This window comes from Peromyscus californicus, unplaced genomic scaffold (assembly GCF_007827085.1).
Source record: "Peromyscus californicus insignis strain IS unplaced genomic scaffold, ASM782708v3 Scaffold_7__1_contigs__length_154581171, whole genome shotgun sequence".
In the NCBI taxonomy this organism is placed as follows: Eukaryota; Metazoa; Chordata; class Mammalia; order Rodentia; family Cricetidae; genus Peromyscus; species Peromyscus californicus.
The window spans coordinates 30,111,170-30,124,576 of record NW_026294595.1 but is presented as its reverse complement, the minus strand read 5'-3'; the positions used below and the strand labels follow the sequence as shown (position 1 = coordinate 30,124,576).

Below are 13,407 nucleotides of genomic sequence, written 5' to 3'. Positions count from 1 at the left end.
TGATAGATGTCTTTGTTCTATGTGATAATAATGGGGAAAATACACAGAAGTAGTATGTGTTCTTTTCATCAGATTTACATACCTTTTCTTTCTTCAGTATAAGTACAAGGAAGGCTACCGCAAGCAGCTGGGCCACCACATTGGGGCTCGGAACATCAAGGATGACCCCAAAATGATGTGGTCCATACATGTGGCCAAGATCCAGAGTGACAGGGAGTACAAGAAGGACTTTGAGAAGTGGAAGACCAAGTACAGCAGCCCGGTGGACATGCTGGGGGTGGTGCTGGCCAAGAAGTGCCAGATCCTTGTAAGCGACATAGACTACAAGCATCCTCTACATGAATGGACATGTCTGCCTGATCAGAACGATGTCATTCAGGCACGGAAGGCCTATGACCTGCAAAGTGATGTGAGTGGGTCTAATATTCTTTAGCCGTATGTTCAAGCAGTTTAGTGGGGAAATCTTAAATTCTCAGTGCCATGCAATCTTTGGGGAGTCTGATAAAAACCCATGAACCCCTTTTCAAGGCAATGTTACGAAATATATAAAATAAGCATTGGGCTCAAAGGAAACCAATCATATTGAGAATGATTATGAAAATATTAAACCAAATCTGAGATATGATAATATGTATATTTATTTGTTAACACATTAAATAGTTACAGCCATACATATAATATCTAGTTCTGGGTATAATAACTAATTCCAAAGACATGTGAAGGGCATAAATTTTTTAAGAAGTCTGTAACATCTGCAATAATACAACAGTGTCCTTAACACCTATTGCTGACTAACACACATGTAGTATTAATAGTACTGTAATCTGTTACCCATACTTTTACTTGCTTGAATGCTATGTTTCAGTTAAATGTTAATAAAAATATGAATGTTAGATTTAGTTATGTCCAGGTTCACTGATGACAGATTAAGAATTCCTGATTTAAAGCAAACTAATTTTCCAGTTAGATTGATTGCATCATCCTTTTGCTGACTCACTTTCTTATATGAAGCATCAGTAATAATGACTGTGAATGAATGCTTAGGAATGAGTCATGCACAGTTTGACCAATTTCTAGGAAACTGAAATGTTACAGTGACCTAAAAACACAAGGGACACTTCCTTATTGGTTTAGTAGCTTCTTGTTTTGATTGGGCTCTGACTAAATAGTTGCTTTTGGAAGAATTGTAAAAGTAATGGTATTGTAAAAAGGGGGAAAAAGGTCTTCAAAAACCATAAAAAGAAAATGTTGCCCTTGCTTATAAGAAGAGTTCCCTTATAGCTGATTATTTAAATTCAGTGAAAAAAATGAATTCCAAGAAAAGTAAAAAAGACTTAGAATAAATGCAAGGAACAGTATGATTTAGAAGCACATACATAAAGTCATGTGAAAATACTACTTCTGTTTGCACAAGAAAGCATATTTATTCACAAGTGCTCGGTCGGTAGTATTCACCACGTAACTGTGTCTACCATGTAACCATCTGTGAAGGCTGCTGCCGGACAGGATAGGAGCCCACTGTGTTCCAAGAGGATGATTCCCACATGAAGAGGTGTGAGCGCCACATTAGACAGCAAGCACCTTTCTTCCAGAAGCCAGGCAGTAATGTCCCTAATGCTGTTTTGTTCCACTGAAATCAAATGTTGAAGAGATTTTATGGGTCCTAGAAAAATGGCAAACATCAGCCAACTTCAGAGACAACGTATTTGATAAGCCATTTTAAACAAAGATGGATCTTTCTAAAATTGTACACAAATACAATTCAGTAGTTATTTGTATGTGTTCAAAGTCAAATGCCAGGATGACTAGGTAGTGGCTGATTGCTTAACACTTTTGTCTTTAGGCTGTTTACAAAGCTGATCTTGAGTGGCTGAGAGGCATTGGATGGGTTCCCATTGGCTCTGTCGAGGTTGAGAAGGTGAAGAGAGCGGGCGAAATCCTGAGTGACAGGAAGTATCGCCAGCCTGCAGACCAGCTCAAGTTCACTTGTATCACAGACACCCCAGAAATTGTCCTGGCAAAGAATAATGCCATCACAATGAGCAAGGTGAGTCCTAAGTGGGTTTCTGCCACCAGAGTCAGGCCTCCCGAGGACTTGGCCTGTGAGGTGGGAAAAGGCCAGATGAGCCAACCATCAGGAAAGGGCCCCTTTCTGCAGCCGCCCGCGGAATGACTGCAGGGATTCTAGCTAGCCTCCTGGGCGTTTCTCCAACTGTGCCCTCTAATCAGGTGTGCATGTGAAAGCCGAGCCTGGGGTGATCTCCCTACACCACTGCATGTGGTCTGCTCAGCTGTGACCTGCCTCTGCGTGGAACACTGGTCCAGGTGGAGCAGACCGAGGCCCCTGGTTTTCTTGGTCCATGTTTCATACAACAGCTTAGTTGCCTCTTTGGTTCTGCTGACTTAGGCTATGAAAATCCACTTTTAAAACTGAGCTGGTATCACCGCTTGCAGTGTTATCACACAAGCTAGAAGACTGTTTTCTGCAGAGTCCCATCTATCTGTTCATCCTTTACCAAATCAGTAGACCCTGATAGGTGCATTCACATTTTAGGTTGAATGGAACTTACATACGTTCTCCTAACCCTGCCTGGATGTCTTTCAGTCATTCTGATAGTGAGAGTGAGCTCTCAGAAGAAATTAGAAATTGCCTCTCAGAGACAGTTTGCAGAATAAAAAGTCCAGAAACTTGTTCACAGTATACCATATCCATCAAGAACACCACAAAGAAGAACACACACAGAGAGACAGAGACAGAGAGAATCTACTATGACTCAAGGCATTTTGCATATTATAATCCTTTAAATAACCCACTATTTAAAGACACTGTTAACCACCTTTAAACAGGAGTGTGAAGTGTCCACACCCTTCCCAAGAGCACTCGTCTGACAGGAAGTTGGGTTGAGCTTCCTCTGGAGACTGACCTCTCTGTGTACGATCTCTGCTGTGTCATGCCTGTGTAACCAAATGCTCTCCAGAAGTTCTAAGAGGAAGCTCATGGTTCGCTGGGTGAAAAGGATTCACAATTAGGCCATCGTATTGATTCATGAGAGCTCTCAGGCCATGCTCTAGTTGTTTCAATGTCGCCATGTTTTACTGTTTACTGCCTTAAAAAGGCTCTATTTGTAGTAAAATACACTGTAGTTTATAATAACTAACATGCCTGGGTTCAGCAGAAGGTTTGATCTCTCCTTCTCCACAGCATCTATACACAGAAGCTTGGGATGCTGACAAAGCCTCCATCCACGTCATGCCAGACACTCCTGAAATCCTGCTGGCCAAGAGCAATTCTGCCAATATCAGCCAGGTAAGAGAGGCCCTCGGGTGGCGTTTAAGTTTCCATAGAAGCCATTAAAATGTCTTTCCACCTTAACAGTGTCTTCCCTGGGAGTGGCCTGTCGGGTTTCTAAAACAGTTCCATTTTCTGTTGTGTCGTACTTCCTACCTAGAAACTGTACACCAAAGGATGGGATGAATCAAAGATGAAGGACTATGACCTGAGAGAGGACGCCATTTCCATCAAAAGTGCCAAAGCCTCCAGGGACATTGCCAGTGACGTGAGTTCCTTCCCTTCAGACCCTGCACTTTCCATAGTGCCGAGCATGCTGGTTATTGAACCCTTTGGCAATTACTTCTGCATGCATTTCCCCCTTGATTTTGTAGAGAATACATTTTGGAATTAAAGTTGCTTCAAGAAAATTCTCAAGAATGAGGATATACCAACTTACATTCTTTTAAATTTAATTTATTCTATATTATGTGTGTATTTGTCTGCGTGTATGTCTGTGTGCCGTATGAATAGCTCAAGGGAGCCAGAAGAGGGCATCTGATCCCCCAGAACTACACAGGTTGGGAGCTGGGAATAGCACCTTGTCCTCTGAAGGAGCAGCCAGTACTCTTAACCACTGAGCCAACTCTCCAGCCCAGTTATTTTCATGATCGTAGAAAAGCATAAAAATTATGCTAGAATATTAGAAAGTTGAAGCTTGAAATTCTTGTACATGTCATGTGATCTTAACCTGGCTTTCTCAACTGGTTTCTGGCATTTTAGTACAAATACAAGGAAGCCTATGAGAAACAGAAAGGCCACCACATTGGAGCCCAGAGCGTTGAAGATGATCCCAGGATCATGTGTGCCATGCACGCAGGGAAGATTCACAGTGACAGGGAGTACAAGAAGGAATTCCAGAAGTGGAAGACCAAGTTCAGCAGCCCAGTGGACATGCTGGGCTTGGTGCTGGCCAAGAAGTGCCAGACTCTGGTCAGCGATGTGGACTACCGCAACTTCCTGCACAACTGGACTTGCCTGCCTGATCAGAACGACATCATTCAAGCCAAGAAGGCCTATGAACTGCAGAGCGACGTATGTAACATGAGCTCAAGAGAGGGGGAATAAGGAGGCAGGAATATTTGTTAGTTGTTCCTTGGGGCCTCTGGGTATAGATCTGTGGGCTGTGAGTAACCCAGGCCAGCGGGGAGTATCATTCACACTGTTTAACAGAAAAACCATGGCAAGCAAAGTACAGAGATGAACTGCTTTACTGAGGTCCAATCTTTTATTTCCAAACTATTTTTTCATGCCATTTGTAATTTCTGGCAAGTCAAACAGATACAGTAAATCTGAACGTTTTAAAATGGTTATCACCAGTTCCGAGACACTGAGGAGCATGTGAGTCATTTTTCACAGGGTTAAAATGGAGTGAGGTTCAACCAGAGTTCCCTTTACATTTTTCCCAGTTATGTAACTGTCTTAACGTTTCAAACATTATATTGTAGAATTCATAAATACTATTATATTAATGGACAGTAGAAAGAGCTATGCTTTCACAAATTACTTTCGTCATCAGTAAAACCCTGGACCTTGTAAGAACATAGTGTTCTTCCTTGTGTGGTACCAACATCCCCCATGCTTCACCCCTCTCCTCAAACCCTTGGGTTTTCAGCCAATAGAGGGCATGTCTAACATCAGAACACTGTGGTCTGACATCTTGGCAGAGTGTGTACAAAGCGGATCTGGAGTGGCTGCGTGGCATTGGCTGGATGCCAGAAGGCTCCATAGAAATGACCAGAGTGAAGGGCGCTCAAGACCTTGTGAATGAAAGACTGTACAGGACACGACCAGAAGCCTTGAAGTTCACCTCCATTGTTGACACTCCAGAAGTTGTCCTGGCAAAAGCCAACTCTTTGCAAATGAGTGAGGTAAGAACCATCTAACTACTAAGCTTTTGTGTTTCTGGATTTAGTGCTCAGAAAAAGACAAGAAAAGCTGAGGGAACAGACTGTTTGCTTCTAAGAACTCCAATGAGGGGGCAGGTCTGAGGGTCTCTTAACTAGTTTAACGCAGCCACGTTAGAAGTAGAACTCTTATAGGGGAAAGGTGGCTTTCCCTTCCCACGGGGACTTTGAAGCACTAAAGTGGAAGATGTCACTCCATAGCTATTCAAGGACATAAATATTGAACTCTTATTAGTACCAAGGCATGGGACATAATACTATGTAACAGCGTAGCATTGAATCAAGATTCCACAGAGAAACAGATCCAATGTGATCTTTCTATAAATGTATATGTAGGCAGAGATTACAATCTTAAGAAATTGGCTCATGCAATTATACAGGTTGGCAGTTCCAGAATCAGAAAGATAGATTAGAAGGTTGGAGACCCGGGGAAGAATGACAGCTCAATGTTATGGGTGGTCTGCTTACAGAATTCCTTCTGAATGGGGGAGGTGAGAGTAGTACAGCCTTCAACTGGTGGATGAGGCCCATCCACACAATGGAGAGCACATTGTGTCATTTGAAGTCTACTGAATAATGTCAGGCTATGTGTATGCATACCACTGCCTTCTTACTAAAGCATCAAATTACCCATTACAAGCACATAGAGAAACATTTGCTTTTAGATAAAATTGTTGCTAAGGCTTAATGTTTCAGCTGTCCATTCTGTGCTGCTGAGTTAAAGTTATGTTTCCTTTTGTCCACAGAGACTGTATCAGGAAGCCTGGAATAAAGATAAAACCAACATCAGCATTCCCTTGGACACTCCAGCCATGCTGCAGGCCCAGATCAATGCTTTGCAGATTAGCAATGTAAGAGGGATAAGCATGGAGTGCAAAAGCCTCTGTCTTCTAGCTAATGAGCAATGCCCAGGATATTGGTGCTGAATTTTTTTTCTTTAGCACCCATGGATAGAAGTTCTGTCTCTTAAGAGGTTATCATAGCCAGGTTATCATATCACATCTTTACTCCCAGCACTTGGGAGGCAGAGACAGGCAGATCTCTGAGTTTGAGGCCAGCCTGGTCTACAGAGTGAGTTCCAGGACAGCCAAAGCTACAAGAAACCCTGTCTTGAAAAACAAACAAAACAAAAACATAGCGTAGATGCATGACTGAGTGTCTAGACTGTAGGTGTTCTGTCCTCAGCCTTGAAACCATCTCCCCATAGCCAATGACTGTGGCTTAATTCCTTATGTGTTCCTGGAAATAATTAAACCCTGGCCAAGCGCCTCTATGCTCAACAGTGTCAACTGTCATCATAGGTCTTCTGATGAGACCTTCTTGTTTGACATTCCAAAGTCAAGTGATAGGCAAAGGAAAATTTGTAATTATATTCAAAGAGCATGAGATAATGTCACATTCCTTCGACAGAAAACTCTGAGTTAAAGGGCAGAATTAAAGGTAAAGCTTAACAGGTCTTCCTGGACCTTAATGAAGCATCCCTGGTTTCACCACTCAATCTGAAGTCTCCATGTACTGGGGAAGGGGGATATTTTCAAATGCACACCAAGTTGTAATGAAAATAAATATTCAGTCCTTGGTACCGCTAGATGCTTAGCTTTAAATTTTACATCAGAGGTATTCTCTGCTACAGAGCAAGCATCCAACAGCACAGCAACTCAGCCATGCATGTTTTTCCTACACTGCCTTTACATTATGGATTATGATGTCTGTTATGCCTACTATGAGTCTGTTTTCATTTTCTAAACAAACCTGTGCTCTGGCTCACCAGAAACTCTACCAAAAGGACTGGGATGAAGCCAAGCAGAAAGGCTATGACTTAAGAGCAGATGCCATTGAAATCAAGCATGCCAAAGCCTCCAGAGAAATTGCCAGTGAGGTAAGTTCCTTCTGTCTGCTTTGGGGTTTTCTCCCCCATAAACAAATAGACTGTCTCAATAATCCTGTTTTCTTTTTTTTAATCCATGCAAACAGTTGCATTCTGTCCTGTGCATTGTTTATTGGTAATGGCAACATGAAGACGCTTTTAAATTTGGGGGCAAAAATTCAGGAACCAATATCTTGCCATTTTATCCCCAAATATTTCTGGCATTCTCCACAGTATGAATGATGATCATTCTGTACAACACTTAAGACTAAAATCATATTTTATATCAAATATTTTGTGCTAAAGGCTTATGTATAATATTTTAGTGCCATTTTCAAGTTCACCTCCTGCTAATTTGAAGTTCACTAGCAGTAACATGATTATCCTCCAAGCCATCCCTTTCTCCCAGCTCCAAACCTTAAACACGCCTTCCTTTCTCTGGTTCCTCGCTTCGCTTATCTGTACACATAGCTGCTTCCTCCTCCTCAGGCCTCCTGTTCACCTCTTAGCCACCAGTACCTACACCTTAATCCCAATTCTCTCCGTTTGATCCAAATATTTCCAGGTTGTCCAAACACAAGAAAGAAAAGGGCACCATCTCCCCGCTCCACCAGAACTTAGCAGACAGAGGCTCTTGTCCACGGGTCTATTGTCATTTCCTGTTTAAAACTGGTGATCTTGCTTTATGAAGAATGTGTATTTTTTCCAATCTCTAAAACCATGCCTATGACTCTTGCCTACCTGAGGTCCCTGCAGTGCCCTGAGGTCTGTCTGACTGAGCCCTTCACCTACCCAGCAACCTTATTACACCCACTGTGCCATCTTCTTCTGAATTATAGGATAGGGTAGGACCTACCTCACCACAATACTGTGAGAATTAACTGTGATTGTAACTGCCACTTTTTAACTATTTTTGAATAAAAAAAAAACTTACTAGTTTGGTATGGATGAACCTCACACATCTGAAGCTCTTGTAGTGGGTCTAAGTAGTGATTGTTCAGAAATTTTAGCTTTTTACATTATTCTAATTCACCATATTGTTTTCTTCCTGTTTTATCCATCTGGCTAAAATAGTCCTGATTTCTTTAGACTGAAATATATAATGGCTTCCAGTGTTGAGCCAATTTGCATTAAGATTAAGATTCTGAAATAACTTAAAAGAAATATATCAATATATTACGTCTTTTTCTCCCCACAATCTTAGTACAAATACAAAGAAGGTTACAGAAAGCAGCTAGGCCACCACGTGGGTTTCCGCAGCCTGCAAGATGACCCCAAGTTGGTGTGGTCTATACATGCTGCCAAGATCCAGAGTGACAGAGAATACAAGAAAGCCTATGAGAAGTCTAAAGGGATTTACAACACACCCTTGGACATGATGTCAATTGTGCAAGCCAAGAAATGCCAAGTCCTGGTCAGCGACATTGATTATCGCAATTACCTACACCAGTGGACATGCCTGCCAGATCAGAACGACGTGATCCAGGCTAAGAAAGCCTACGAGCTGCAGAGCGATGTGCGTATGTCAGAACCTCCAGGGAGATGGAGTGGGTGCGTTTAAGTGTAGTGTATGGTCCAGAGGCGTCATTTAGACAGCACTCGTCTAAGACCTAAGGCCTTCTGGACAGCCCAGGGTAACAACAGAAACTGTCCTGACATTTTCTATCTTGTGAAGGATTCTTGTAGCAGGATCCTATTCACCAAGATAAAAATAATCATTCTTATTCTGTGTAATTAAGTAGGAAATTCCGGTCCCACTGTTCTGACCTTTGCATGACCAGATGTCTAAATTTCAGAAACAGATAGAAGCTTAAGGAAACATTGGTTTAACTTAATTGACACATGCAGAAATATAGAGGTATTTTCTAAAGGGCTCCTTCCCTAATATTCCTACAGCTTTTATCCCCAGTGCTTCATAGGAGACAGACTTGAAGTGGTGAGCACAAAAACTCAACCCAATATAAAAACAAAGCTATGTGCCATTGCCATCTTGCTCCACCCACTGCTGTCTGTCACCCCACCAAGTGCCACCTGTGAGCTATGCTCCAGTTCCCACAGGAGACCACAAACCTCTCCTAGAGACAGGTGCCAGAGATAGAACATGCATGCAAAGATTCAAGTTGAATCTCAATGCCATTTGGCTGATGTAAGCAGGGGTTATGTGTGGTCTTCTAGTATCAAATTCTACTGGCTAACTTGAGTCTTCCTGCTGTGTATTTCTCTCCTCCACACAGAATGTGTACAAGTCAGACCTGGAATGGATGAAGGGCATCGGATGGTTGACAGAGGGTTCTGTGGAAGTGATGAGAGTGAAGAATGCTCAGAATCTTTTGAATGAAAGGTTGTATCGTATAAGGCCCGAGGCCTACAAATTCACCAGCATTGTCGACACTCCAGAAGTGGTCCTGGCGAAGACCAATGCCCTGCAAATCAGCCAGGTAAGCTGGTGTGGTTATGTTTCCAGGATAAATCTCAGTCAAGGGAATTCAGACTGTGAACTTCAAACTGCTAATATCACAGGAAGTAATATCTGGGGCACAGTTGAGTCCAGATCTTCAGAGTCAGTTAGCTGTCCCTGTATTTGGTATGTCTTGGGTCAAAACAGCTGGGTCCAAACTCTGACACACATTTTAATTGCATTTGAAGTTGCAAACTAAAATGCTACTTAATACTATAGCCACAGAATGGTCACTTATTTACGGCTATTCAACGATGACATTGGCTGAGAAGTCCAGGGGCAGTCTCATCTTTACACATCATGACAGTTATTTTGGCTAAGAAAGAAAAGTCCTAATTAGCATTGTTTGTTATCAGAAATTGCCTATAATATAGACTTAAGGGTCACATAATTAGATGTGGAATTGGACAAGAATTTTTACTGTCATATTTAAACTTAGATTGTATCACGCATGCATTATTCATGTTGTTCATGAAGTTGTTTGGTATTTGTAAATAAAAATGCACACACACACACACACACATTCATGTGGTAAATGACTTCCTAACCTGCCATACTTTTTCTCTTCACATTAACCAGCCATTGTATCGCGATGCCTGGGACAAAGAGAAGGCGAACGTGAATGTGCCGGCTGACACACCAGTGATGTTGCAGTCCAAACTCAACGCCATCCAGATTAGCAACGTAAGATGCTGCAGGATTTGCTTCACAGAGCGCTCTCTGTCTGCCACAACTTTCCTTAGTGTATTCAACAAAAGTTGTGCAAAAGCAATGCCCTGCTATTTCTAGTCTTTAAGACACTAGGAATTTGTATGTCTCCCTCTGCTTTTTATAGTGTAGAGATACATCCTTGTTGTAAAGGAAAAGGCAATGGTTTCTCAAAAAGAAAGCAAAATATAATGTAAACGTTTTTGTAGCGTAATGCTTGGTTTTCCCTTTTCAGTGAACCATAATTGTTTTTTCCTTTAAAAGCCAACCAATGTTTAGTTGTGTGATTTTTTTATATGGCTGTCTCTGAAATTTCTGTCACAAAAAATATATATATATATTGGAGATCCCTTTACTACAAACCATTGAAAATGTGCTGAAAGTCAATTTCAGTGTGAAACTAGTCTGTCCTATAAATCTTGAGATGACTTATGTTCAGCAGAAGCGTTAGCAACAGTTCATTTCTTTAGCGTCAGTCCGCATGTAGTATTTTATTGTCACTGTCAAATGCCATGAACTCCTAACAGCGGTTCTTGCTCACAATGCCGACTCAGCGGCTCCCTCTTCAGACTTACTGTGGCATTGCAATCCCCATTTGCAGAAACACTATCAGAAGGCTTGGGAAGATGTCAAGATGACGGGCTATGACATCCGTGCAGATGCCATTGGGATCCAGCATGCCAAGGCTTCTCGGGATATTGCCAGTGATGTAAGAGCTCTTCCTTGTCCAGGTTCAACACACGCGGACTCCTAGACACATGGGGGATTTGACTTAATTCCTCAGGGATTCTATTAGAGTAGAATGCCAGTAATTCTTCCTAGTGTGTTATTTTAAAATTCCAAATTCCAGAACAACTTGTATGGTAATTTAAGAAGATTCCTTGCCTGCTCTTAGTTCTACATTTCCTATATTTATGCAGAAAATTTCTCTCCCCTCCCCCATATCTTTTCAACATCAGTTGATTCACAAGAACACAGTTTTGTTGGGTTAATGAACATAGAAAATGTTATTACCCCAAAGTGTGACACATATACTATTTGTGGTTCCTGAGATAATTTTAGGCAGTACAGAGACAAATATTTTTTAATTGTAAAATTTTAATTTTAATTAAAAATGTAAATTTAATTTAAAAAGTAATTTTTAATTAAAATGAACTGAAATTCATTTTAATGTAACAGAGATGCTGATTCTCCTCTATTTATATGTTATACATTTAAAAATCAGTTTTAAAATAAGTTTACAATTTCAAAATAACTCTAAGCAATTTCATGTAACTTGATAGAGCAGAGCATAGGGTTGTGGTCGTTTATGATAAAACATCCGAAGGTAACAAATAGTGACTGTAGTCTGGGAGACTCTGACGAGGCTTGAAGGGGGAGATGTCCAGGCGATGGTTCTTATCTTCAGGGTGCCCACAGACATATGCTTTTAGAAAGAAAATTGATGTAACAGAAGGCGCAAAAAAAAAAAAATTACAGCATGAAGTTAGAGAAAAATCGTGTCCAAAATAAAAGTGACCCAAAGGAGGTGGGATTGTTGTCAGTGAAAAAAATGTTGTCTTCATGAAAAGCGAGCTCGAAAAAACTTATCTTTCTTCTTGTGCCCACCTTTCCCAGTATCTGTACAAGACTGCTTATGAGAAGCAGAAAGGCCACTACATCGGATGTCCCACTGCCAAGGAAGACCCGAAACTGGTTTGGGCAGCGAACGTGTTGAAGATGCAAAATGACAGGCTGTACAAAAAAGCCTACAATGACCACAAGGCCAAGATCTCCATCCCAGGGGACATGGTGTCCATCAACGCTGCCAAGGAGGGCCAGGCATTAGCAAGCAATGTGGATTATCGGCAATACCTGCATCAGTGGTCTTGCTTCCCCGACCAGAACGATGTGATCCAAGCCAGGAAGGCCTATGACCTGCAGAGTGATGTAAGTGTCCCTGGGAAGAAAGCCTTCCACTGCTTGGCATGCTAACTCCCAACAGTGCTCTAGAAAGCCTGACTAACTCTCCCCATGTAAGCACACCCCTTTACTCTTTTGACAGATTTTTTTTATTGACTCTGTTATGGCTAGATTTGTTCAGGAGGTTCTAATTTTCGTTGGTAAGGTGCTAGCAGAATTTTCTTGAAGATTTACTAGCTTATTTAACATTTATGGCTTGTTCAATGTAAGAATATCCATGGTCCTTCAGCTGTATATTGAAGAACAATAGAGATGTCTTCCTTGGGATTAATTTCAAAGATTAGAGACATGCTCTAAATACATCTATTTCCCTAAATGGAATGTTCTTGGCATCAGGGTGTTTATCTTAGCCAAGATATTTTTAAGATTTATTCATACTTTATGGCTTCCATGTGGGTGCTGGAATGGAACTTGTGTCCTCTAGAAGATCAGCCAGTGCTCTTAACCACTGCCCCCTCTTTCCAGCCCAAGGTTATATATTTTTGGTGTAGAATAGATGCCTTCTTTTAATTTTCTGGACTCGGTTTCCTTTTTTGTTTTCTTTTGTTTTTTTGAGACAGGGTTTCTCTGTGTAATTTTGGTGCCTGTCCTGGAATTCACTCTGTAGCCCAGGCTGGCCTCGAACTCACAGAGATCCGCCTGCCTCTGCCTTCCTAGTGCTGGGATTAAAGGCGTGTGCCACCACCGCCCAGCTGGTTTCCTTATTCTTCAAGAGATGCTTACTAAATATTGAATGACTTGTTAAAGGTAGTATGCCTATAAAATGACTTAAGTTGCCTAGTGGCAGATGCAGGCTAGTGTTAGAATAAACTGAATTAGTATATGGAGGCATGCATTTAAATCGCATTATTTAAAAATGAGACAGGGAAGTGTGAATTTTGAGGCTGACTTATTTTAAGATTTTTTCTTTTGAAACTTTTCTTGTGTTTTCATTCTCTTATTCCCATTTTAGCTTGACATTTGTGTTCCATAACTAGTTATTAAAATATCATTTCTAAGCAATGGCTTTTTATATTAATTGCTGGTGTTTTAACAATAGAACAATTTTATCTGCTTATCTTTTATATGTGGTATGATAATCAAGAATATGCCAGATCCTAGTTGGAAGAGAGGGACTATCTTAGATAAAGAAAACTCAATTAATGCCAAAATTGTGCAGTTGGTTTTTGAATTCTTA

The 13,407-nt window shown here is 41.1% G+C and overlaps 1 protein-coding gene across 1 annotated transcript in view; it reads left to right on the top strand.

Annotated features, from left to right (window-relative positions):
• Neb (nebulin) overlaps nucleotides 1-13,407 on the top strand; it is a 176,356-nt gene that overhangs the window by 81,246 nt on the left and 81,703 nt on the right. Inside the window, 13 exon segments of the mRNA XM_052722611.1 lie at nucleotides 98-409; nucleotides 1,844-2,047; nucleotides 3,203-3,307; nucleotides 3,450-3,557; nucleotides 4,052-4,363; nucleotides 4,996-5,199; nucleotides 5,982-6,086; nucleotides 7,007-7,114; nucleotides 8,307-8,618; nucleotides 9,337-9,540; nucleotides 10,140-10,244; nucleotides 10,870-10,977; nucleotides 11,886-12,197. Of these exon segments, the coding sequence (XP_052578571.1) occupies nucleotides 98-409; nucleotides 1,844-2,047; nucleotides 3,203-3,307; nucleotides 3,450-3,557; nucleotides 4,052-4,363; nucleotides 4,996-5,199; nucleotides 5,982-6,086; nucleotides 7,007-7,114; nucleotides 8,307-8,618; nucleotides 9,337-9,540; nucleotides 10,140-10,244; nucleotides 10,870-10,977; nucleotides 11,886-12,197 (2,499 nt within the window).